We start from the raw sequence: 25,471 nt of genomic DNA, 5'->3' as shown, positions 1-25,471 counted from the left end.
ATATATACATATATATATGTGTATTATAATTTTATATATTATATATAAGGCCTACAGGTCAAATTTGTGTCCAAATGCCCTTTGTTATGCATACATCCACTGGAGCCTGGTTAACCTACTAAGACTTACACCCTTAAAAGAGGATGACTCTCCTCCTCCCAGCAACAATCAGTTACCAACAGTGCCTGAGGTTGGGCTGTAGTTTCTTCCCCACTTCTATTCTGGGATTTTATCTGGCTTGACTTTATGTGAGACTTGTGCTTACTGTCTGGAAAACTTCTTCTGGTGGTCATCTGCCACCTCTGATTCTTACAGACTTTCTGTCCCCTCTTCCACCATGGGAGGCATAAGTTTTATATAGGTGTCCAATTCAGGAATAGGCATTCTGCAGTCTCTGATTCTCCATAAGTTGGCCACTAGTGGGTTTCTGTGTTAATCACCATTTCTTGCATAAGGGAGCTTCCCTGGTGAGAAGATGCCTTAGTCTATCAGTGTATTTTTGAGGCAGGAGCAGGATCTCCCACCTAACTTGGAACTCAATGATCCCTCCCCTCACTTCCTCCCCAGCACTACCAATAAGCATCACTACCCCTGGCCTTTACATGGGAGCTGAGGTCAAACTCAGATCCTCATGTTTTCTTGGCAAGGTTTTTATCTTTATTGACTAAGCCATCTCCACTGCCTCTGAGGGTGACATTTTAGTATCAATAATACTCTTATTAAAGATCAAATATTTTAATCCTGAGTAAAGTTTTGGAAAACAACATTATTGCCTTTTTCATTCTTGCTACTGTATAAGCTGCTGAGAATTCATATTAAAAGATAGAAATGTATTTCCTAAGAATTCTAGAAATTCATAAGGAAATTTGACTAAGCAGAAGCTTTACTGGAAGAAAAATCTTTAGCTATGCTGTTAAGAACTTTATTATCTCACCTCACTGAATCAGAAATCAGTTTGTGACCTGAGACATGATAACTCTCATCTCACTTATGAATCACAGAGTTGGACCCAAGAATGTCTTAAATCCCCTCTGACTCTGAGAACCTGTGAAATGACGCTCAGTTCAATTCAATGATAAGATCATTTATTAGCTGCTAGAGCTGCCAGACACTGTGTCATAATCAGGATACTTGAAAATGAATAAGACATTGTCGCCATTGTCAAGTTGCACTCCAAACTAACACAGTCTTCCTACCCAACACCAAGTGTGTGTGAGACTTGCTGAGAAGTACAAGGTGTCAGTCCCAGTCCCATCTCTGAAGATCCACCAAAGAATAGGACGAGTAATTATTTGCTTTCTTTCTAACCAAGATAGGAAACATCAGAAAATAAGATGATGCTCGACAGTAATGGCTTCTGTGAGGAAGATGAAAGTGATGGAGGGACTTAGGGACGAGCATTAGATAGGGTGATCTCAGTGACCTTGCTGAGAAGGTAGCATTTGAACTGAGATCGAAACCAATCCTAAGAAAAGGTGTGAGGATGGAATTGGAAGTACATAGCATCCTGTATCAGAGGAATAAGCACATCCTTAAGCTAAAGATCAGAGCACAGCCTACTGAAGAATGGAGAGAAAAGTGTGGGGGAAGATTCAGTTGTGACAGATGGGTCATCACTTCACATACCGTCCTGCATCAGAAGGAAGACAGTTTCTTTCTACCTTCTACAGGTAGCTGTGGTATGTTTCTAAGCAGAAAAATGTTAGGATCTTATTTCAAATTAAGATTTACAGTAGATATGTTTCACCCCCCCATACTACAAAATATATACATAATTTTAAGACTCTAAACACTTTACTGACTCGTCACGCACATTAGACGTTGATGGGAAGTAATGATAGCAACACAGTTTCACAAGGAATGAAAGTGAAATTGGAAAAAAAAGCCAGGATTGTATAACTATCAAGGGATCTCCAGGAGAAGTGAAGGTTAACTGCTTAGATTTGGGCTGATTGGGGAACTAAAGTCAGCAGTTTTCACAAATGCACAGGTCATGGCTAGTGCAAGTCAACTTGACCCCTAGGTTGCAAGCTTAATGTGTTCAGACAGTGCTGCAGTTCGCAGACACAGAAGTTTTGGCAGAGGTTTGGGTGGGGAGGAAACTACAGAGTTTCCTCTAAACATGTAACTATTCTGTGTTTTCTTACATTGACAATTTTATATATTTATTTATTTTTACACCCACTTCCCAGATAGCACCCTCCCATAGCCTCCCTCCCTGCACTAGAGCCCTTATACTGTAATATCCCTGCTACTGTCTGCTGCGTTGTCGGCACCCCCAGCCTTTCCCCACTACTTGTCCTTCTGGTGAATCTAAAACCACATAGGAATTAATAGCCCTACACTTATTGACATCAGTTCAAAGTATAATATTTCTGCAATTTGTGGCACAGCCGGAAACATTTTATTTTATTTCAGGCCCCCGTCTTTGTCCAGAAGCCATTTCCCAACTTCTCTCTCTGGTAAATTTTATTACTTTTTAAAGACTCGGCTGAAATATAGTATACTCTCTAACATCTCACATATCTATCAATTATCTCTACTGAAAAAAATAACCTTTACAGATATATTTACCCCTGTTATAACTGATGGAATATATTCTCATTGATTACTTATCAACTTCCATAAGTAGAGTATACATAGTTCTGTGATAAAATATCATAGTATATATTAATATAATTTATACCTTTGGATATATTTAATGGTTTTTCTCTAAATATGAATTTTGGAGGATCAATATCAGCACATCAAGGAATTATTAATAAATGCAGATTCCCAGGTCTTATACAAGACTGTATGAATCATCTCTAAAGGGAAGATCTATAAATCTGCATTACAAGAGGTTTCCGACTTGATGCTGACACTGAACTTTAGCAACCTGTAGATGAACTGTAAGTTCCTCAGCCACAGAGATAAGGGTCCTTTTTGTACCTCTAGTGTCTGGCAGTGGCTGGCCAAAGACAGGTGCTCCAGAAAAGGTTTGTTATAGTAAATTATAGACTCTGATGGATCTGCCCAAATGAATACTTAAAAGAATTTTGGCTATTCACTTAGGAAGATTTGTCTTTGTAACAAATTTCTCACAACATGCACTTAAATTTATTCTCAACAATGTACAGTAACTTAAAACACAGTTCCTTCTGGCTGCCTCAGAAGGAAGGAGTCACACTGTTTGAAGCCGCTTTAGAAATTGATGTGAGAAGAGGTATCTAATTATGGAGCCAAAAAACGTTTGTCATAAATGGATGGTTTTGCTACTAAAAAAATTTTTTATTATCTGACAGATTCTCAACATAAATGCATGTAGAAAATATCTAAGCTGGCTAAGGAGACTTAATCATAAAGTTTAGGACAAATGAGATATATAAATCTTGTATATATGGGCAAATCATGTGTAATTAAATCTCTGGCTTGAAGAGGACTTAAACCAAAACAAGGAGCCTGTTTTATCAAGTATTCCTCCTGAACTGAGATCCCTGGGACCAGGCATTATGACTTGACTCCTTTTATCCCCAGACACTGTCTCAAAAAATGAAGTGGATGATAACCCAAGGATTCAAACCCAATTCTGCCATCTGACCTCCACATGCACACATCCACACAGGCACTGGTTAAACAGACACAGAGACACATACACAAAATAGATACATGTAATCATAACCTTAAAAGACAAGCTCCCAGTACAACAATTCACATTAGATTTAGAACCAAACTATATTGATCCTGGTTCTAAATGGCAATCTCAACACAATCCATTCATTTCACAATTGAGTAGTAGATCTGATTATTGTATGAATTAAGACAAAGAACATATGCAATCTACTACTGTAAACCCATGGCTTACCAAACGTGTAAGAACCTGAATAATATTCTATGAGGGTGACTCAAAATATGCGTATCTCAAACTACATTTTACAAATATTATTCACTAACATGTTGCTATGGAAAATAACTAAGAACATTATTTTATGAGAGGTAACTTGATTTTTTTGCTTTTGGAAGAAAAATCTAGGATGTTAGTTTAAATGGATCATAACCACAAAAATAATTCTCAGATGCCTAAAACCCAGTAAGAAAGAAACTATTGAACAAAGGGAGTCAGCAGCATGGCATCGCTGCCCTCTAGCCAACTATACCTGTCTTCTGGTGTTGCACACTTGGAGGTGGCATCTCATCACACTGTAGATCACACATGGTACCCGCATCTACAGCATGCTCAGTTAAGCTGCTGCCTGGGATCCATACTCTGTCATCTGAAATGAAAAGATGGATAATGTAATATAAACTATAAAATATGGTAAATTCCACCTCCTCTAATGCTCAGGGCTCATCCCAGAAGAGGACAGAAAGAATGTAAGAGACAGAAGTTACGGGGAAGGACTGTGATGTGCCGTCTTCTTGGGCATGACACAGTCATGAACTTACAGCAGGTATTGCATCTACTGGGCCTGCACAAGATGGAGCTTGTCAACACTCAGTCAAGGAAGAAAGAGGTGCTTATGGACCCTCTGTCTCCTTCAGAGAGTACTGGTTATTGATGGGTGTTGGGGGAAGGGAAGGTTGAGTCTTCATCTCTGAGCCCACTACTGAGCCCACTAGGCTCCAATGAGAGCTCCAAATCCATGAACACAGATGGTCCTGGTAAAACTCAGTGGGCTACAAAACAATAAAAGACATGATAATGGGAAAGAGACTTTAGGGAGAAGAGGAATTAATGGGGATAAAAGGACAACAAAAGTGGGTGGAGGATAAGAGTCATCAGAATGCCATATACACATATATGACACTGTCAAGGAAAAAATTTTAAATTAAAATCTGGCAGTATATTCACTTAACAGAAATAAAGTAAGTTCATGTTGGTTTTCAACATGTAATATCTTGTTAAACAATATTTATCTGAATTAAGGAACATTTATATCAATGAAATATATTATGAAATTGTTTCATAATTACAAAATTAAACCCATACATCTTAAGTATAAAGAAAAATGCCATCAATTACAACAGTAACACACAGACATATTGTAGAAGTATATGTAGAAATAGAAACAAACATTTTAAAAGGATATGATGGGGCTAGAGCAATGGCTCACTGATTAAGAGCACAGGCTGCTCTGGGGAAGACTCAATTTGGTTCCTCCCTTGCTCCAGTTCCAGGGAATCTGATGCCCTTTTCTGGCCTCCAACTGCATTGTATGAACATGGTGCATTTAGCATACATGCAGGCAAACCACTCATAAATAAATAAACAAATAATAAATAATAAATCCTTAGATATAGTAGTCTGTTCACGCACAAAAAGGTTTATGTGTGTGTGGTGACAGGATCCATACCAAGACTTTTTTCATGTGTTACTGAGTGACATGCCAAGCCCTGAATAAGTGCATGTAGACCCATGGAGAGTACATAGTGTAAGACCAGCATTACAAACAAAACTACAGGACCAAGAATCAGAGAATACTAATATTTATATAATGTAAAAATATTGAGTAAGCAATGAAAAAAAAATCTCCCTACAAGAAAAAGTCCTAAACCAGATGAGTCTTACAAATCATTTAACAGAATCTAATACCAGGATGGGCAGATGATTCAATCTATAAAGTACTTGCCACTAAAGGATATGGACCTGAGTTTGGATGCCCGGCTTTTGTGTAAAAAGCCAGGTGTGGTGGAACATGCCTCTAAGCCCAGCACTGGAAGATAAAAAGAGGAGGATCCTTGGGGCTCAGTGAATCAATGAGTTCCTGTTTAGTGAGAGACCCTGTTTCAAAAAAAATGATGAAGAGAGATAGAAGACACCTGATGTAATCTCTGGCTTCCACGTGCACACATGTGCACATGGATACCTATGCTTGTCTACACTATACACAAGCACACATATAGAAAGACTAATAAAAATTAAAAATAATAACACTAATACTTCTCAATCTTTTCTAAACTTGGGGAATACCACTTAACTCATTCTATGATATTACCTAGATTTCTGTTAAATGGCAGTTTCCCCCGAATTGAACCTTTCCCTCTAGGACGGACTAGGGAAGTTCATAAAATCAGAAAGTAAAAATAATCTTCATGTCTAAAGAAGCTGAAATTTGCAAGATCCATGAGGGTCCCTCCCTAGGCTTATAGAAGCAGTCAGTCATACTGGGCAAGGAGACTCTGACCAGTTCGGATGCCAAGAGGAGATTCTGAAACCTGTTGTGGTGACTGCAAGTCATGCAGATAGTGCCAAGGGTTCAGCTTTCATGACCCATTCATTGCTCATGTTCAGGTAGAAAGCCCACCTGAAAGGTGACATTGCCATCTTTGTGTCATCCCTGCTCTTGTATGGAACCCTTTACCTACATTTGGTAAGTAACCCAATAAACTCATTGGTCATCAAGTTGGGCTTTGGTATAACTGCTGCTTTGGACTGTTGTGGTTTCCCTACCTGGGATGAGTAGACATGGCTGTGTGTGTCATGTCTCCCCAGGAAAAGTCCCACAAAGCCCATTAACATAATACAAATTTGAGCAGAGATACTACAAACGAGGAAAATGAGATCAGCATCACAGATGAGAAATGATAAGAAAAATACTAAACAAAATTTATCAGCATATTAAAATGTGATACATCAATAACAACTAGTATTGATTTCTGGAATTAAATGATTGTTTAACATACAAAAAATTGGTCAGCATAATCACAAAATTAACTAAATGGGGGAAAATATGTTCATCTCAATTAATTCTGAAAACTCAATGATAAAAGGCAATATTCATGATAAAGACTCTCAACTAACTAGTAATAGAGAGAAGCAACCTCCACACATTAAAAGCCATGTATGAAAACCACCACAAAATCATGCTCAAAAATGAAAGATTGGACGCTTTTTTTAAATATCTAGAGCCAGAAAAGGATGCTTGGTTTTACCCCTGCCAAAAATAGTTCCTAAGAGTACTACACAGAGAAATTGGGGTACAGGGGAGGTGGGATAATAAAGGTTATCTAAGTTATCAAGGAAGAAGTAAAATGATCTTTGTTTGAAGATGTTATGACTTATACAGTGAAAATCCTTAAAAAAATGTGTGAAAAAATATTCAGAACTAAGAAGCTCAGACCACTAACAGGATCAAGACTCAACAGGCAAAATCAATAGCATTTCTTTACATTGACAAAGAATGCTGCAAAACAGAAATTATGAAAATCTACACCCAGGGCCCTGTGCATAATAAGTTAGTATTTTACCACTGAGACCCATCACCAGTTCAGTTCACAGACTTTTATGTGTGTATGATAAGAATATTTAATCTCCACTTAATCAAATGGTTTTTAGTCATCTAGTGGGGAAAACACAAACTTTTCAACACAACTAGGAATCCACATGTGAATAAATGAATGAACTCTTACCAGTACTATCTTACTTTGCTTTCTGGTACTGGGATAAACAGTCTCAGCAAGAGCGTCTTAGGGGAGGAAAGGATTCACATCATCTTATACTTCCAGGTAACAATCCATCACAAGGGAAGTCAGGGCAGGAACTCAAGTGGGAGAAGATTCAGAAACAAAGGAGGAAAGTTGCTTGTGGCCTTGCTCCCTGGCTTGCTGAGCTTACGTTCTTATAGAACCCAGGACCATCTGCCCAGGGACAGTACTGTCTACAGTAGGCTGGGCGCTTCACATTGATCAGCAATCAAGATAATTCTCCATAGGCATGACCACAAGGTATCTGATCTGGGAAATTGCTCAATTGAGACTCCCTTTCCCCAGGTGACTACGGGTTAAGTTGACAATAAAAACTAACCAGGACAATTTACCCTTTGTCAACTTGACAAACAAATACAGCATTATTAAACCATAGCCTTTCTTTTCCATTTTTTCCCTAAGATCTCGTGTTAATGTTGTAATATAAAACAGAGAACAATTTTCAAAGTCCTAGTCTTAGAAGACTCCAATTATTCAAAATTCCAGATACTCTTTAAAATGACCCATGCCAACTAAATCAGACAAGGGCCCAGCATGGAGTGAGGGAAGTGGTAAGTGGGCCAGGCCTAGCCTGGGAAATGTTGGCAACCAATTACCAGTAGACGAGGGAGAACAGAACTTCTTTAAGTTCTCTAGGTAGGCTGGCTAGACTCCAGTAGATGAACTCTCACCTAAGGACATCTGGGTAAAATGCTTGACTGGATGCTTATTATTTATGACAAAATCCATGAGTCCGGTGGCAGGAGGGTATAGGGAGGCATGGATGGAGGAGGGGGGGGTCTAAATTTGATTAAGAACTGTTGTATGACGTGCACAAAAACACAATAAGATATTTTTTAAAAAACTAAAATTTTGGGCCTGGAGAAATGGCTCAGCAGTTAAGTGTACTGACTGCTTTTGCAGAGGACCTGGGTTTAAATCCCAGCACACACATGGTGGCTAACAACCATCCATAACTCCAGTTCCAGGGGATCTAATGCCCTCCTCTGACCTCCATGGGCATTGCATGACATGGGTTTACTTACAGACATGCAAGCAATACACTCATACACATAAAATAAAAATAACAAATTATTTTTAATTAAAACATTTTAATTCAAATACTTCTTCAATCCTCCCAAAGAACAACATGGCGAATCTGTCATGGCAACACTCCAATTCTCATAGTACTGGTTTCTCTGTTAGTTTGTTCTCTCTTTCTGTGATAAAACACTGACCAAGAGCAACTTGGGGAAGGAAAGGAGATTATTTCTTCTTTCACTTCCAGGTAACATGGAGACACATCAGCAACTGAAGCAGGAACACAAGCAGGAACCTTGAAGGACTGGCTCCCTGGCTTTCCTGGCTAGTTTTCTTATAGGGCTCAGGGTCACCCAGGGGCTCCATTGCCCACAGTAGGCTGGGTCTTCCCACACTAATACAATCTAGAAAACTCTTCACAGACATGGCTGCAAGTCAATCTGATCTTAGAAATCCCTCACTTGACACTCTATCTTCCTAGGTGACTCTTGGATTTGTTAAGTTAAAAATAAAAATGAAGCAAACCAAATAGCATGTACAAAATTAACTAAAAATCAGTCAGATGTCAATGTAAGACCTAAAAATTATACAACTAAATACAAGGATCCATATTTAGCACATAGTAAGAAATTACATTTGTCTTGGGATATGACAGTCTTAGGGTTTCGCTAAGATCTATGACCTCTCCAATCATGTGTATTTAGCTATGTTCATAGTACCACACATGAGTGCCCTCCCACTGAGTGAGCTTTAGGTCCAATTAGGTAGCTGTTGATTACCCCCAAGATAAAAGTACCATATATACCAGTCACCACTCATCAAAGAAACTTCTTTGCAACAGACAGAGACTATGGATTTGGAAATGACTTCACATAAAAAGATCACAAGCAGCCAAAGAAAGAATAGCTCTATTGGATCTTAAGACAAATCAAAGGGGGTTGGAGAGATGGCTCTATGGTTAAAAATACTGGCTGCTCTCCCACAGAAGACCTGATTTGATTCCCAGCACATACATGGTGGCTAACACCTGTCCATAATTCTGGTTCTTCTGACCTTCAGGGCATTGCATGACTTATACATGCAGGCAATACACTTATACACGGAAAATAAAAATAATAAGACGATAAAAAGTAAAGTCAGAAGGCTGGCAAGGTGGCTCAAGAGGTCAGAATACTTGCTGCCAAGCCTGAAGACCTAAGTTTGATCCCTGGAATCCACAAGACAGGATGATAGACTAATTCCAACAAATAGTCCTCTAACCTCTACTTAACACTGTAGCATATCCACCTCCCTACATACACATACACAAAATAAGTAAATGAAAAAATATTTTAAAAGAGAAAGGAAAAAAAGAAAAGGAAAAAAATATGTGTCAAAGAATAGTCATCACCATGATATAAAGCAATTCACAGAATGGGAAAAAATGTTTGTCAGTCCTTTATATTTAAGAGAATTGGGTCTAGAGAAATGGCTCAGCAGTTAAGAGCACTGACTGCTCTTGTAGAGGATCCAGGTTTTGTTTTCAGCACCTACATAGTGGCTAACAACCATCAGTACCTCCAGTTCCAGGAGATGTGACTGTCTCTTCTGACCTTTGTGGGCATTGCATGACAGGAGTGCACTTATATACATACAGGCCAAACACAAACATAAAATAAAAATAATAAACAAAATATTTTAAAAATTAAAATTAAGGGACTCATATTAATAATGCACCAAAGAACTCCTGACAAAAATCAGTTCACAAGAGACACAGAAAGAGATCCCAGGGAAATGCAAATATGTACTACCATGCCCTACTGCCTTGGACTCCTGAGGATGACTGCTCATGATAACAATTGGAATAGTGATTCAAAAGGTTATTATTTTACAACAGAATATGGATGCTGCTTCTAAATCCTAAACATAATCTTCCCCCCGCAAATTGTTGTCTTTCTTCCCACATTCTGATATCCTTAAATGTATATAGCACACCACACAGATTTAATAATTTAAGTTAAACAAAAGAAGATGATTTTAGTCACTGAACAGAACTGCCCAGTATTTTATAAGATGCTAGCAGTTTTTTTTCTTTTTATCAGTTAAGAGTTTAGTAGGCTAGCTAAACTAGCCTACTAATAATACATAAGGAAGGTCATCTGGTTCCCAGACTGAATTTACCTGCAAAGGTTATCTCGGAACAGGAACGGCTGCATCCTATATTTGCTGAAGGAAGAACATTAAGTCCTTCATTTTTACCAACAATAAAGAACTTCTCAAGTCCTTGGTACCGTTCATTTACAGGTTTTTTCCTGAGGGCTATTTCTCGTAACAACTAGAAAACAGAATAGTCAATGAAACAAATTTATTTTCTAGCTCATTAAAACAAAGAAACTTACTATGACCTTGGCAACAATTCTGCTCTCCTAAGATTTAAGTTGTAATAAGCAAACAAAATAAAGCAATGCTTAGATGCAATTAGATCTGAAAAATATATAAACCATAATTATAAACTGAAAGCTGTCACCAAGCCAAGGAGACTGAAAAGTCCCAAAACAAAAGTTTCTTTTCCATCTTCCTTCAGTTTCTTCCCCTTCTTACAGAGAGAGAAAAAATGTATAAATAATTTTCGTGGAATGTGTAAATTCTTTCATATGTCTTTCAACCGGTATTTCGGTTTATAAAAATAATTTCAAAAATGAAAGTAAATTACTATTGAAAAATAATTTGATCAGACAATGGACATAAATACAAAACAAAGTCGTCAGAAACACAGGCTACAAACTTGCAAAAACCCGAGGCAAGTGGAAGAGAAGAAATGTATGAAGTTGAAGTGGTTATCACCTAGCAAACCCAGATTTTGTATCTGTGGATTCAAAGCCTAGGCTTATTCCATTGCCCTGTTAGTTCGTTGCTGTGTACCCTCTTGCTCTCAGATGGAGTGTTACTGTGATTAAAAGACAAGAACAAAATCGTGAGTTAGACATGTTGTTTCATGTTAGTACTCTTGACACCCAGAAGGAGGAAGCAGGAGAACTTCCATGAGTTCAAGAGCAGCTGGGTTTACGTAGTCAGACGCTGTTTAAAAACAACACGTGAACCTGAGAGAAAACTAAGTGCTCTAGGTGGCCTTAAATCACAGTGAGAGCAGTTATCAGTACTCAACAATTCTATGATTAGTATAATTACTTCCCAAATATAGTCTGTTTCAAGGGATTAAACAGTACACAGTGGATTCCTATAACTCTATGCAAATTTATAAATAATATTTTTAAATATATAAAATTAGGCCACCAACAAGTAACACAAGGCATTCAGAAATCCTAGTCAGCTTCTCCAGGACACTGTTCTTGGCTGTCCCAGATACTGATCAGTTCTGTACTGCTCATACATGGATTAATCAATTCCCAACCAAACAAGAAATGTATATCCAACTGCATATTTGGATAGGTACGGAAAGACCTGTGAAAACGTTAAGCTGAAGGGTCTCATTTCTCATGTCAGATATTTTATTGACCTGGCCTAGGACTTCTGTTCAAGCCTATTTTCCTTCATCTTATTCAAACTGTGTCTATTTCTACTAGTGCTGAAACAGCATCCTCCGTTCCCTTAGCAGACTTTAGGATACCGAATTTTCCTGGAGTCTCAATTTCAGTTTTGTCCCTCACAAAGACACAACACCACTGATAAGGAAAGTGCAAAAAGCCAGTTTACTGTAAGCAAACGTAGTAGAAATTTAAGTATTCATACTCTTTTTGGTTTAGGGTGAAGAAACTGACTTTGAATAATTTTTAAAGATTATGAAAATGTTTGACTAATTTCCAGTGAATTTATTGTTATTAATCCAACCATAGAAGACTTATGCCATGTAAAATGGAGATCCCAATGTAGTTTAAACTTTGTCAACACTGCAAGGGGAAGCAACTTTGTTTCCTCCACTATTTCTCCCTTAGCCATATTCTTGAAAGAATTACGTTTTTACCTACACCGCAGACACTGGTCCTATCTATACAACTGCATGGTTGTCATTTGACTACAAAGTATATTGTAGTAAAAAAATAGAATATATTACATTATACTTGTCATAAGAATGAATTTCATTTGAAAAAAACACGAGCATTCTTGCTAGGTGTATGTGGTCGTTTTTAGTATCATCTATCACAGAAAACCGCTTGTTAAAATGGCATCCACCTTATTAGAGTTTGTCCTGTAAGCCATTAGTGTTCCATCCACAGCAGTCATGCTTTAGCTACACTTTAGAGGGCAGTACATTTTAACTGCAGAAGAAAGTAACCTTTTAGAATGTACTGTGTCAAAATGACATTTTCTCAAGAATGTCCTTATAAAATTGTTAATGTGATAAATGTAATAATTTACCAGCAGTGACTTTGTAGTTTTTGAATCTATAAAGTTTGGACTCTCACACAGATGGTTGCATTCCACAGATTGTGGGGTGTTTTGAAATAAATCCTCCGGAATGGAAGATGTAACTAAATCTGTAGACAATGAGGAATCTTTACTCCCAAGAGGCATGCAGGAATCATCAGACTTGGGGCCATTTTCTGGATCTATGTTTTTCTCTTTTACATTTCTTTCAAAAGAACTGCTTTCCTGTATTTTTCCAAACTCATGAGAAATTTCAGAATCCACAATATCGTCAGAATCTGTATTTGAATTTCCTGTTGTTGAAAACACATATTTACAAGAGGTTAATGAATGCATTCAAACAAATTGATTAACCTGTTCATAAACTGAATGTTGAAGATTAAAAAAAAAACACTTTACCTATAAAGCATGTTTTATCAAAATTTGTTTACATTTTTTCAGCTTTTACCTCTTTTCTCCAGCTTTTGATATGAAAGGGCAAAAAGAGTCTCCTAGATAATGGAACAGCAACAGTAAGGGGCAGAGAAAAAAATCCTGAGGCAACATCGGCCTCTACCAAACTACAAAATGAGCAAGGTCGTATTAGTTACCACCTCATTACCTCTGTCCTAACTTCATCTCCTGGTTTAGATCATTGCTTTTCACCCAAATCATTTGAGGCTCATCTTTACAACTGTCAGTATGTGGGCCTGACCCCAGCCAATTAGACACTGAGGTGAAACTCAGTTACTGCTGTTTTTCATTCCCTCTCACCAAACCCTCCTGTGACTGTAAAATGCATCTGGGGTGCCGAAACACTGGTCAGGATGTTCTGAGCAGTCAAAATACTTCACAAATTTTCTCACCATCTTGCTTTCACTTTAATAAGTATGCAAACTAGTATTTGAATTGAAAGAACTTAAAATTTTCATTCTTTATTCTCTTTCCAAAACAAGTATCGCTATCTATAAATAGATTACATAAAATAATAGAAACTTAACAAAATAATCCTCAGCAGAGTAAATTCTATATTACAACCCTAAGGAGTTACTTGTTATGACCAACTATTTATATACTTTGGAAATTATACATAATATATGGAAATTCTACTTCAAACTATTATAATTCTTAAATTACAAAATATTTTGACAAATAATATAACTTATCAATCAGAGATACATTTCCAGGAAATAAACTTTTAAAAACACTATACATATAATAAAACTGCTACAAGAATGTAGAATTTTCTAAGAATTATCTTAGAATTGCCCAAGCACAAAATTATCTGATTTTTTAGAATAGAAGATGGCATTATATATTGAAATGTTTATAACCACTATAATATATTACAATGCTGTAAAACACTACTACTGAGATTATCATTGAAAAAGTGAATAAAAGCCTTTGCATGATGCTCTGGAGAAAATAACTTGAATAAAATAAGGAAAGCTACACACTGATAGAAAATATTTGAAAAAGGACATATATAATACAAAGATGTATTATCAAAAAAAACCAAAAAACTCTTGAAATTCAACTGTAACAAAGCAAACAACCTCAATAAAATTGGACAAAATTGTTAGCAGTTTTCTCAATAAAAATAGTGTGAAGAGAATCTATCAAACCTGGGGAAATAGCTCAGAATACTTACCCAACATACTCAATGACTGGTTTAAATACTCAGTATGCAAGCATACAAAAAAAAACAATGAAAAATATAAACAAATGGAAAATGTATTTAAAATGTCAAAGATCATACTTCATTAGGAAACGGCACATGGAAACCTGAGTTATCATTACAGAGACAGAAGGGCAAAAGTCTAAACCTAACAACCTTAAGGGCTTAAGGGCTGAGAAGGTAAGGAAATAGAGAAATAATTTCTGTGAGAATATGACAGTTTAGGCACTTTGGTAGATTGGAAATTTCTAACAGAAATAAACACATACTTGATAGACCCCAACAATGATTCTCCTTAGTATTTTCCAAACTAAAAAAAAAAAATGTAAATTCGAAACCCACACACGGGTATAAACAAAAACTGCATTCAAAATTGGAAGCAAGAGGGTGTCCTTTGATGCAGTGGATTATTATTTGGCACTTAAATGAAATGAGCCATTGGAAGGAATGTCAGGAGTTGGTGATGCTATCTATGTATGGGTGAGGGCAAGGAAACACTGGAGTGGTCAAACAACACTAAATAGGTCTGAGCTAAATAGGTATCTATGAAGTCCTAACTTAAAATGCCTGCCTTTCATATGGGCCACACTAGCTTAAACCAGACCTGGCAGGACCCGCACAAAGCCACCTCTGGCAGCCACTGCTGCCCAGGCAGAAGGAGATCATCAGCTTCGTAACCACTTGAATAATGCCCTTGGGTACCTCACAGAAGCTGGGATTATTGGGGGGAAACATTTGATTGCATGTGAGGGAAACAGGATACTAAGCTGACTTTCATCACTGAAAGTTCTTCTATGTGAACTGTAAACTGCTAATCTATTCCAAAATAACTTTTACAGATCCCTATATTGATTTAATTTGCTTATAAATATAAACACTGTGGTCTTTTGATTAAAAAGACTATTTCCTAGAACATTATGTGTTTCCAACCAAATTTCTTTCAAGTACTAAATTATTTTTATTTTTACAGTGAACAGAATAATTAGCAAAACATTCACAGACTACAGCATCTATTGGCTTTATTAAATTGCCAACAAGATTCTTTAAATAATGTTAAGCAAAAAGTAAAATGTTACCTTTAAAATCATCCTTATAATATGTAGAGCTATTTGTCAGGCAAAGACTCAAAAGGTCTGTTTTTCCCTTGTTGAAAACAAGATGCTGATAGAAGTCATTTTCACATGAAAAGCAATTCTTCTGATAATCAGGAAATGTAGAACTTCCATGTTTAGGAAGAAGCAGAAAGAAAGGTTTAAAAGAAAATGTATCTAAAAGTTATAGTGTTTTTAAAGCAAATATTGTAGTCTTAATTAAATTGAATTACTTATATAAATTTAGAACTGTTTATAACTTTACTGTAGACATATGTCACATACTAAATTGTATTATGAAAAAGAAATATATCATGTCATCGAATTAAACCTAACAAAATTTCATTAAAAAGTTTCTGTTTCATAATATATTGATATATTTTATTTCTTATATTTTACAAGAACTTTGATATTTGATGAATTTAATATTTTAGTATTACACAAACCTATTATTTTAACAATTAGCTGTGTTAAAAAACAGTGTGACATCTACCTTTCAAATTCTAACAATGGCAGCTCTTTATGTGCAAAGTTGTAATTTAAGTTACATTTGCTATAGATGAAGAACACTTTTAGTAATGCCTGCTTTTATGTAAGCTCTCCCTACCATTATAAAACTCACGGATCTTACTAAACCAAAATGTCACCCTGTATTATTCATGATTCGAGGAAAGAGACAAAGTTGGTATAGTTCTATGGGTACTTTTAGACAAAAGCTGTAAACTAATGCCAAACCATGATCAGTAATTGTCTTCACCTCTTCTAAGACTGCACATAAGTAGAAAGAAAAAAGCATAGGTTGCTGCATATTAAAAACCGACTATAAAGGCCTATGAGATGGCTCTGTCATAAGGTGGCTTGCTAAAAAGCATGATGACTTGAGTTCAGTCCCCAGAACCCACATGGTAGAAAGAATAAATTCACTTTTTTAAGAGATCCTCTGATTTCCATGTGCAAATGAGGGCAAGCATTGCCCACATCCACAGACAAATGGAGAGAAACACACACACACACACACACACACACACACACACACAAATTAAATAAATGGATGAATAAATGAATGTTTTAAAAGAGCAATCATAAATGCCATTCATTTCCTAGGAAGACATAGGAGCAGACAGCAGCCTCATATCTACTGACACAAAAGTTGTCTCCTGTCAGAACCTTGCTAACAATTGTAGATCTGCTGTTCCATATCTAAGTCTCTGTCTTTGAACAAGGAATTCCCTGGCGTTATCAGGCATCACTTGGACTCACATCTGTTGCAATACACTGGTAGGGGCTGAAGATGATCTAAACCAACTACTGACATAGGGTCTGTTAAATTCAAACTTCATAACATCTTAAATCCTAAAGTTTCAACAGAAATAGGATAAATTTTAGGTTTACTGATGACAGAAATAAATCTAGATTGTTTTTGTTCATATGGGAACAGCAAACATCTTCAAAACAGTTACAAAGTGAACTATTATATTTCATTAACCAATCATATACTAAATTTTTCCAAGAAATCAACACTGTATGTGGAAGCTCTTTTAATATTTCAACCTGATCATTCCTATAGCATTGTTTGTTTGTTTGTTTGTTTAGACAAAGTCTCCCTGTAGCCCCAGTTGGCCTGCAACTCACTATGTAAACCAGATTGGGCTCTATCTCAGAGAGATCCCTAAGCCTCTGCCTCTGCCTCCTGAGTGCCAGAATTAAAGGCATGTGCACCACATCTGGTTTCTTTTTATTTTGGAGTTCAAAGGAAAATATGTCAAAATGGTAGCTATGGAGAAACGGAGAAATCTGTTATGAAATATATCCTAGTTGACTTATACTTCATATAACAATTCCTAAATTTAGAATAATCTATAAAGCAATCCAATTTTAAGCAAACTTAATACTATGGTCAATTTTCTAACTGCTGAATATTGATAAAAATATCAATATTATCAACATAACAAGTAAAGTTAACATCAATGGTATATATTTTAACACCATGATATTCTCATCTGAAGAGACATTCGTGTTACTATTTGATTACTACTATTTTTTGGCTTGTACTGATGGTCCACCCTACGCCCTCATGCAGACTAAGCAAACATTCCTCCTCGCTGCCACATCCTCAGCCTTCTATGATTGCCGCTTCTTGAGTATCCAAAGTGAATGAGAAATATCTTACCTTAATTGACTCTCTGCATCAGCTAGCTCAACTCTATAAGGCACAATGCTCCCTGGTTCTTCAAATTCTGCTTCATTAGTCTTATTAAATACATATTATACAATGTTAGCATGCTTAATAAATTCATAATGTACTAAACAGTAAATTGTGGGTGATATATATATATAGATATAGATAGATATAGATATAGATATATATTATTTGCTGTAGTTATATCCCATAACACACAAGTTCCAGGGAAAATAATTTCAGCTGTTCTTCCTTAAGGGCATTTACTGTGTTAGTCACTGTTTTACAACTGTCACACCTGGGATCAACAAAAACAATTTATATTGTATTATGTAACAACTCACTTCCAAGTCAAGTAGATAAGTGACTATCAGGTTTCCAGTTTTCTTACTGGCTTGTCACAAACTTAATATGAGTATTAGAATATCAGAATTTTATTGACTAGCACATAAGTGGTGTGTGTGTGTGTGTGTGTGTGTGTGTGTGTGTGTAGGCAGCGGCAGGCAGATCTCTGTCAGTTTGAGGCTAGCCTGCTTTCCATAGTGAGTTACAGGCCAGCTGGGGCTACTGGGAGACCCTGTCTCAAAAACATAAAAAAAAAAGTGAAAAAAAAGAGAAAAGAAAAGAAGCAAGTGTCAATCTTCAGCCCTAAGCAGTATTTCAAGGTGCAGGGTCCACATTTTCTTCATTTTCTGAGACAGTCGTTGGAAGAGAACTGTCTTGGAAAAGTAGTGTGTTCTGTTACTAGATGACAAGGAAGTCAAAATGCAGTGACTGGATTTCATGTGAGACACTCAGTCCAAGCTCTCCTTAACGGCTTTGGCCCCAGCTGGTTCTATTTGCATCTTTCAATGATGTTAGTTGACAATACTATTATGAAAAATCTCTAAAATCATAAGTATTATTTATTCATTTCAATAGGAAATAACACATCCTGGAAACTGCCTTTACACCTAAGTTTTATTTAACTATATACTGTGTAAATGAAACTGACCTTTAGAAAAAAAAGAGTCTGATGAAGAAGCAAAGTAACGAAACACCAAACCACATTGTGTAAGTTAAAACAGTGGAAACGCTTGCCCACCTCCCTGAATTCATGCCTCCCAAAAGTGACAGGATCAATATAGCTTGTTGATTTGCTCTTACAGTAACACTTACAGTTTATATTTATCAACATGCTGAAATGCAAATGTGTAAATTTCTTGTATTCTGATAAGTTATGAAATAAATTTTATTAACAACACTAAGACACCACCATGTTACAGATTTTCTATTTGTTAAGGAATTTGAACGTTTATTATATACTTACACCATCCAATTCTACTATCGTTAGAGATGGCTGAGGTCTTTCTATAGTCAGTTTTTCCGTTGGCATAAAAAGAGGTGGATATTTTACTTTGGTCTCCTCCACTAGGAAATAAAATTAGAAACTAATATTACCAAAGAACAGGCCTTAACAATACTGCCAACAATCAAAGAATAGTCTTTGAAAATCTATACCAAGGTGGGGATATGGAGAAATGGCTCAGCAGTTAAGAGCACTGTCTGCTTTTGCAGAGGACCCAGGTTTGATTACTAGTACCTACATGGAGGCTGACAACCGTACTCAACTCCAGTTCCAAGGGATCCGACATCCTCTTCTGACCTTTATGTATTTATGTATTGTATCACACAGGTGTACGTACACATATACAGGCAATACACTCAACACATAAAATAAAAGTAAAAAAATATGTTTAAAAAATCTATGCCAAGATGGAAACACTATCAATGCCCCCAGATCAAATGAAAGACACATTTTTTGCATTTAATTTTTAAATGAATCTATTTGAATAATGAGAAGTAATACAGTTTTATAAAGGTGATAGTGTGCAGGATTTTAATCTGGAGATAGAGGGCTGCATGCTTTGACTCAGAATCATCCAAAAACACATGTTAACTATAGTTGCTCATATGATTTTAAATAACAACTTTTACAACAAAGCTTAACTGACCATCACTATCATCGGCATTTTCATTCTGAGAGCGCTGTGTCTCGCTAGTGGTTGCATGGGAATGTGTGAGTGTATCTGGTAGCAAGCTGCGAAGTTGTTCCTGTGGAGTTCTACAAAACAACAAAGATACAATTAAAGGAGGAAAATACATTAACTGAACTTTCTGATACAAGACAGTGACTTATTTGTCAAGTGAGTGAGCACACATGATGATAATACCAGGACTGTATCTTTAGTTCACAGAAGAAAATTATGATTAATAAAATTTCAGTGTACTAAAAGTTCATGTCAGTTTGACATCAACCAAGGAATTTTAAAATTGCGTATCACACTGTGTTTTGTTTAAACTGAAGGCCAAAGTTATGATACAAGTCAGTATTCTCTCAGAAGTCACAGGGAACCCAGAGAACATTCCATGCTGTTTCCAAGCTAATTAACAAGTGCGTGGTTTTCTTACACACTTGGCATTACATTGATGAGTTCTAAGACAACCTGAGGTCATTTATCTAAACTTTTAGCACATCAGTAGGGTGATAAATTAGGACCCCATTATGAGACCATGAGCTGTTATGGCTATGGCATCTACGACATAATTAACAGGATACAGTTCATTTCAAATGAAAAGAGCAAAGACCAGGAATTCTGAGTTCAAGAGTATGTTTGATTCTGGATGATGTTCACAGATTTGTGAGGAGAAAGGTCATTTTGAGCCAAGAATATAAATACCTGAAGAGCGCTTATAAATTATGCAAGCCCCTAAGTTCCCCACTTAAAAAAAAAAATAAAACAGGCTGGGGACTAGAGAGATGGCTCAATGGTTAAGAGCACTGACTGTTCTTGCAGAGGACCTGGGTTTGGTTCCCAGCACCCACATGGCAGCTAACAACCATCTGAAACTCGAGTTCCAGAGAATCCAATGCCCTCTTCTGACCTCTGTGGCATTGCACCATGACACGGGTGCATGGAAGTCTCCATCAGAGAAACTTTTTTGCAAAAGTGGACATCAGTCAAAACAGAGATTCACAAAGGGTCAAAGCATAGAGAATATGAGCCTGTGGAATGCTTGGCCACAAAGGAGGCCTCTATATCACACTCTGTCTCAGCAAGGATCAGGGACTGTCACGGAGGTGATGTCAGAAGACTGTGAGAATCAGAGATTAGAGAAGACTGGGAAAAGAAGGTGTTCTGACCATGACAGCATCATTGTACTTAGGAGCGCACAGCAGCTGGGGTTGACCACAGAAGATCTACACAAGATCCATCCAATCAACATTACAGCAGGGATGGAGGGACACAGGAGGCCCCACATCTAGTTGAGTAGCTACTGATAGTTGATGGCTGCCAGGGAAATGAGACTTGGTTTTCTTTAGGGGTGAGCCCCTGTAGGTTGTTCAGGCTTCAGTGGCTGGCCCCATACCCATGTACATATGGGCAGCATTAATTAGACTTAGATTTTTTTGAGAGGTTAATATGATTAAAATGTATTGTGAATATGAATGAAATTCTCAAAGTATAAATAAAATTGCTACATTTTTAATAACACCCTTCCTTAGAGGATTTCAATTATTAAATGCAGAAGAAGAAAAGAATGTATAAAATCTGCAGTGAAACGCCAGAGTAGCAGTTGGGCCAAGCTTATATAAATCTCGAGATGGATTACCACTCACAATAAGTATCATACGAGAGAATTTCTGAAAGAGGAAATGGGCCAGCTCAAGAAAGATCTTTGTATGATCAATCATAGGCTTTATGATCACCACCCAGCTGCATTTTAGGGAGTATCTCTATCATTTTGCCCTTCCAAATGTGGAACATCATAGGCACTCGTGGCATTTGGGAAGCATTGGAAAGAAATTCAGAAACACTGCACCAATCATCAAACCTGTTAAAGAACGTTACGTTTCTCTTCTCCAGGCAGCTGACAAAGACAATGAAATGTGGGCAGCTCTGCAGTGGGACAAACTGAGCTTGTGACCTTGAAATGAACCTCCAAAATCAGAAAGTTTATGACCCTACATTATGCTTAAATTACCAATGATGTGGGCTGGGGAGATGGCTCAGTGATTAAGAGCACTGACTGCTCTTCCAGAGGACTCTGGTTCAGTTCTCAAAACCCATTTGTTGACTAACAACTGTCAATAACTCTAGTTCCAGGGAATCAGATGCCCTCTTTGGGGCCTCACAGTCATTGCACACTTATCACACATTCATGTGGGCAAAACCCTCACACATAGAAAATAAAAAATAATAAATTTTTAAATTTTTAAAAAATTACCAATGATAATAACATGTACTCAATGACAATATTGGTTTCATGTTGCAAATTTGAGTTTTAAACAAATTACAAAACCATGTATTGAATGGTAGGGTATTCAAATAAAACACCTTGGTTATGACTAATAAAAGATAAAATTAAGACCTAATTAACTTAAAATATTTATTCTCAGTCAGCAATGTCTTTTAAGAGTAATTTTCCATTTATTGCATACTTTTTCTATTATTCTGTAATTTCATACTTCATTTTTGGCTTTCCCCCCAGGTACACATCTTTTTTTATTTCTCAAGATAAACCTAAATTAATGATGTACTGTATCTATCTCTATCTGCATATCTATGTTTTTCTCACACACATGCATGTGCTATGTATCATCTACCTATCTGTCATCTATCTATCTATCTGTACATGTGTGTGTAGAATTATAATTATTATGATAGTCAAGGCTTTATAGGAATTTAGTATTGCTTTAAAATTAACTGTGCAAATATGAAGCATACATATGAAATTGTTATAAAGAGCCATGCTATACAAACAAGGAGCATAATTACATATTTTCTAGTAAATAATATTAAACATTAAGAAATACCTTCTGTACTTCTTGAGCCATAATTTTTCCATGTAAGATAGACTATCTTCTGTAAATTCGATATTAATTGGTTCTGTCCAAATTTTCAAATTAGTTTGTACTTCACATTCTTCCACCGAGTCTATAGAAACAAACACTGCACATAATTAATATAGCCATGCCTGTGAATTACCTTATCTTCTCTTACAATATAGACACAACTGGTTTTGAAGTGCATGCACTATGATATTAATCCATATAATCAATAGATTAAGATGTAAGTAATGCTAAAGTGTTTTAAAGTATTGGCTTTAATAAATGAAGTCATAGGCAATTCCCTTAAAATGCTTTGGAAGTACTGAATCTTATAATAAAAATGTTTTTTGAAATTCTCTTAAGTGGAAAAGGTAAATACAAAAGAGTCTTATCTATCACACACATACACACATAGACACACACACAAACACATGCATGCACACAGAAAGCTACGTAGTATAATTACTGTCAATAATATTTACACATTATGAGAAAGAAAGAATAAACAATCCAGAGTCAATTTTCTTTTATTCAGAATGTAGAGACTATTCCCATGAACATACACATTTTCAGTAACTTATTCTCAGATGTTAAGTTATTTCTGAAGTAGTAGTAAACTAAAAATATAAAAAAATTGAAAATTGCCTGTTCTGACTTTTTTTCTAGTGCCCTGACTAGACCTTGTAATGCTAATTACTCTTGCCTTTACTGCTCCTTCACATCTCCTAGTCATGATTCAAGGACTTTCTTTTCCTTTTAGAGACAAGAGTTATGCAATTTGGGAGTCTTTTAGATAGACCCACTGAAAGGATACTCCAATTGCCTCACCCTGCATCCCTGTTCAGCATGGAAGAAGCCAGAGTGGTCAGCAAGCTGTGTAACCTCTTCAGAAGATGGTGTGATAAGAATAGGAGGTAGGAATTGGCTAAGCAGTTGGTAAAAAAGACCCCAAAGAAAAGTAGCCAGTTTCTTGGCTAAAAGTCAAAATGTCCTTGGGCCTCTTAGCAAACATACTCTGTTCCAAAGGACAAAAATGTCAAAAGTATTTGGGAGCCTGTATCTAATCCTTAAAAGATCTTAGGGTTACCTTTTCAGAGGGGGGAATGTTGGAGGGGAGGGAGTGGGCATGGATTTGATAAAAAATATTTATATATATGTGTATGAAATTCTCAATAAAGTTTTTGTAAAATTTGAAGAAAAAAAAAGAACCTATTGCTGAAGACAGGACATACTTTGGACACAGGATTTGACAATAGAGTGGAACTGACCTGGAAGCCACCTCCCCTGAAGGCTAGCTCTCATAGGTTTGGAAAGCACTACACAAACTGGTAAGGGAGAATTAACCCTAGGTTCAAGTCCTAAAAATCACATCAATGACCAGCACAGCAAACAGCATTGGTTCAGTAGTGGCACTTTTATCTTGAGGGTAATCAACAGCTACTTAATTGGACTTAAAGACCACTCAGTGGGAGAAAATTCATGTCTGGTACTATAAACCTAGCCAAATACACATAGCTGGAGAGATCATAAATTTATTTAGAAAACTCCAAGGCTCTCATATTCCTAAACTAATGTAATTGCACATAGAACAAGGGATGAAGATGCATCTTTCAGTTCTCATCAATGAAGCTCCCTCATGCAACAGAGGGCCAGGAATACAAAAGGTTTCAAATGGCCAAACCCAGAGAATAAAAATCTGTAAAGAGTGGGTCCTTGGACAGGACTTCTATATTGAGGTCCATCCATCCAGGGCTCAAGGACTACTGCTGAAGTTGGTCGGAATGATTGTAAGAGCCAGGGAGGAGGTGCCTGACCACATGGAAATAATCTTTCAGGTACCTAGGACCCTTATAGAAACCTACCACAGTTGTGTCAGCATGCACAAGACCCATGCAAACTCAGGCAAATAACAAAACAAAACAAACAAGTAAAAAACAGCTAAGAACTGTGAAAATGAACAGCAAGTCCCAATCTTAGTTGAAGAATTATTGGAAGCTGATTATTGCAGGGTGAAAAGAGCTGATCTTCTTGAAGGGAGAGACTAGATAGGTTAAACCCCAGTGAATGAACTTGCACTGAGGCATATTTTGAGACAATAACTTTACATAATAGGCCTTAACACAAATGACAGAATGTATGAACTCCAGTGGGGGAGATGGAGGGAGTATGTGAGGGTGCCAAAGGGGAAAGGAGAAGGGAGCATAAAGATGATTTTATGTATAAATACCCCAAAATTCAATAAAAATTTAAAAAAAGAAAGGAAGTATTCAGAACTGTTTAAAAAGTGATGAGGCTTTGAGGGAATGGAAGAAGCTAAACCCAGGACTGTCAGCCTCGCCATCCTCCAGATACTGCCCTATCTTTCTAGCTCCAACATTAAAGGGGAATAAAATGCTGGAGGAAACTAAGAAATGGAAGTAGTAGAGACTAAAGCAAGAATAATAATAATGATAACAACAATAATAATAATAATGTTTATGACCTACTAGACTAAGCTTGGTTCTAACCTTATACCATAAACTTTATTGATTAGCTTCCAGCAAAAGCGAAATTCCAGCGAGTAAATAAGCCAGAAAAATGGAGTTATCCTGCTTCTATTCCTTCCAAAGTTTATTACAATACTAAGGAAAATAAGTGAAGGAGAATCTGAGAAATATCCAGAATCCATTAAATCAGAATTGAGAAGGAGGGGGGGAATTATGTTATGAATATGAGCACCTGATGGGAAAATGATGTGAATGCTCGTTACTGGTTAGAAAGCTGAGAAAGGAAGAGAGAAGCAGGGAAGAAGGGAATGAGAGAAAGTAGAGGGAGGGAGGGAA

General features: G+C 36.7%; 1 protein-coding gene across 2 annotated transcripts in view; it reads right to left on the bottom strand.

Moving 5' to 3' along the window:
* The window catches only part of Zbbx (zinc finger B-box domain containing), a 111,715-nt gene that overhangs the window by 23,202 nt on the left and 63,042 nt on the right, over nt 1-25,471 (bottom strand). Inside the window, exons 9-17 of one of the 2 annotated variants that reach the window (XM_008830140.1) lie at nt 22,635-22,755; nt 19,771-19,880; nt 19,086-19,186; nt 17,768-17,847; nt 15,583-15,725; nt 15,096-15,098; nt 12,841-13,142; nt 10,645-10,798; nt 4,137-4,253 (exon numbers count right to left, since the gene is read on the bottom strand). In XM_008830140.1, the coding sequence (XP_008828362.1) occupies nt 4,137-4,253; nt 10,645-10,798; nt 12,841-13,142; nt 15,096-15,098; nt 15,583-15,725; nt 17,768-17,847; nt 19,086-19,186; nt 19,771-19,880; nt 22,635-22,755 (1,131 nt within the window). The remainder of the gene's footprint in view (nt 1-4,136; nt 4,254-10,644; nt 10,799-12,840; nt 13,143-15,095; nt 15,099-15,582; nt 15,726-17,767; nt 17,848-19,085; nt 19,187-19,770; nt 19,881-22,634; nt 22,756-25,471) is intronic. The other variant, XM_008830141.1, reaches the window with a different exon arrangement.

The sequence above is a fragment of the Nannospalax galili genome, unplaced genomic scaffold (assembly GCF_000622305.1).
Source record: "Nannospalax galili isolate Female #2095 unplaced genomic scaffold, S.galili_v1.0 scaffold33, whole genome shotgun sequence".
NCBI classification, from domain to species: domain Eukaryota; kingdom Metazoa; phylum Chordata; class Mammalia; order Rodentia; family Spalacidae; genus Nannospalax; species Nannospalax galili.
Note: the sequence above shows the minus strand (reverse complement) of the source record. Positions and strands in the feature narration are given on the sequence as shown.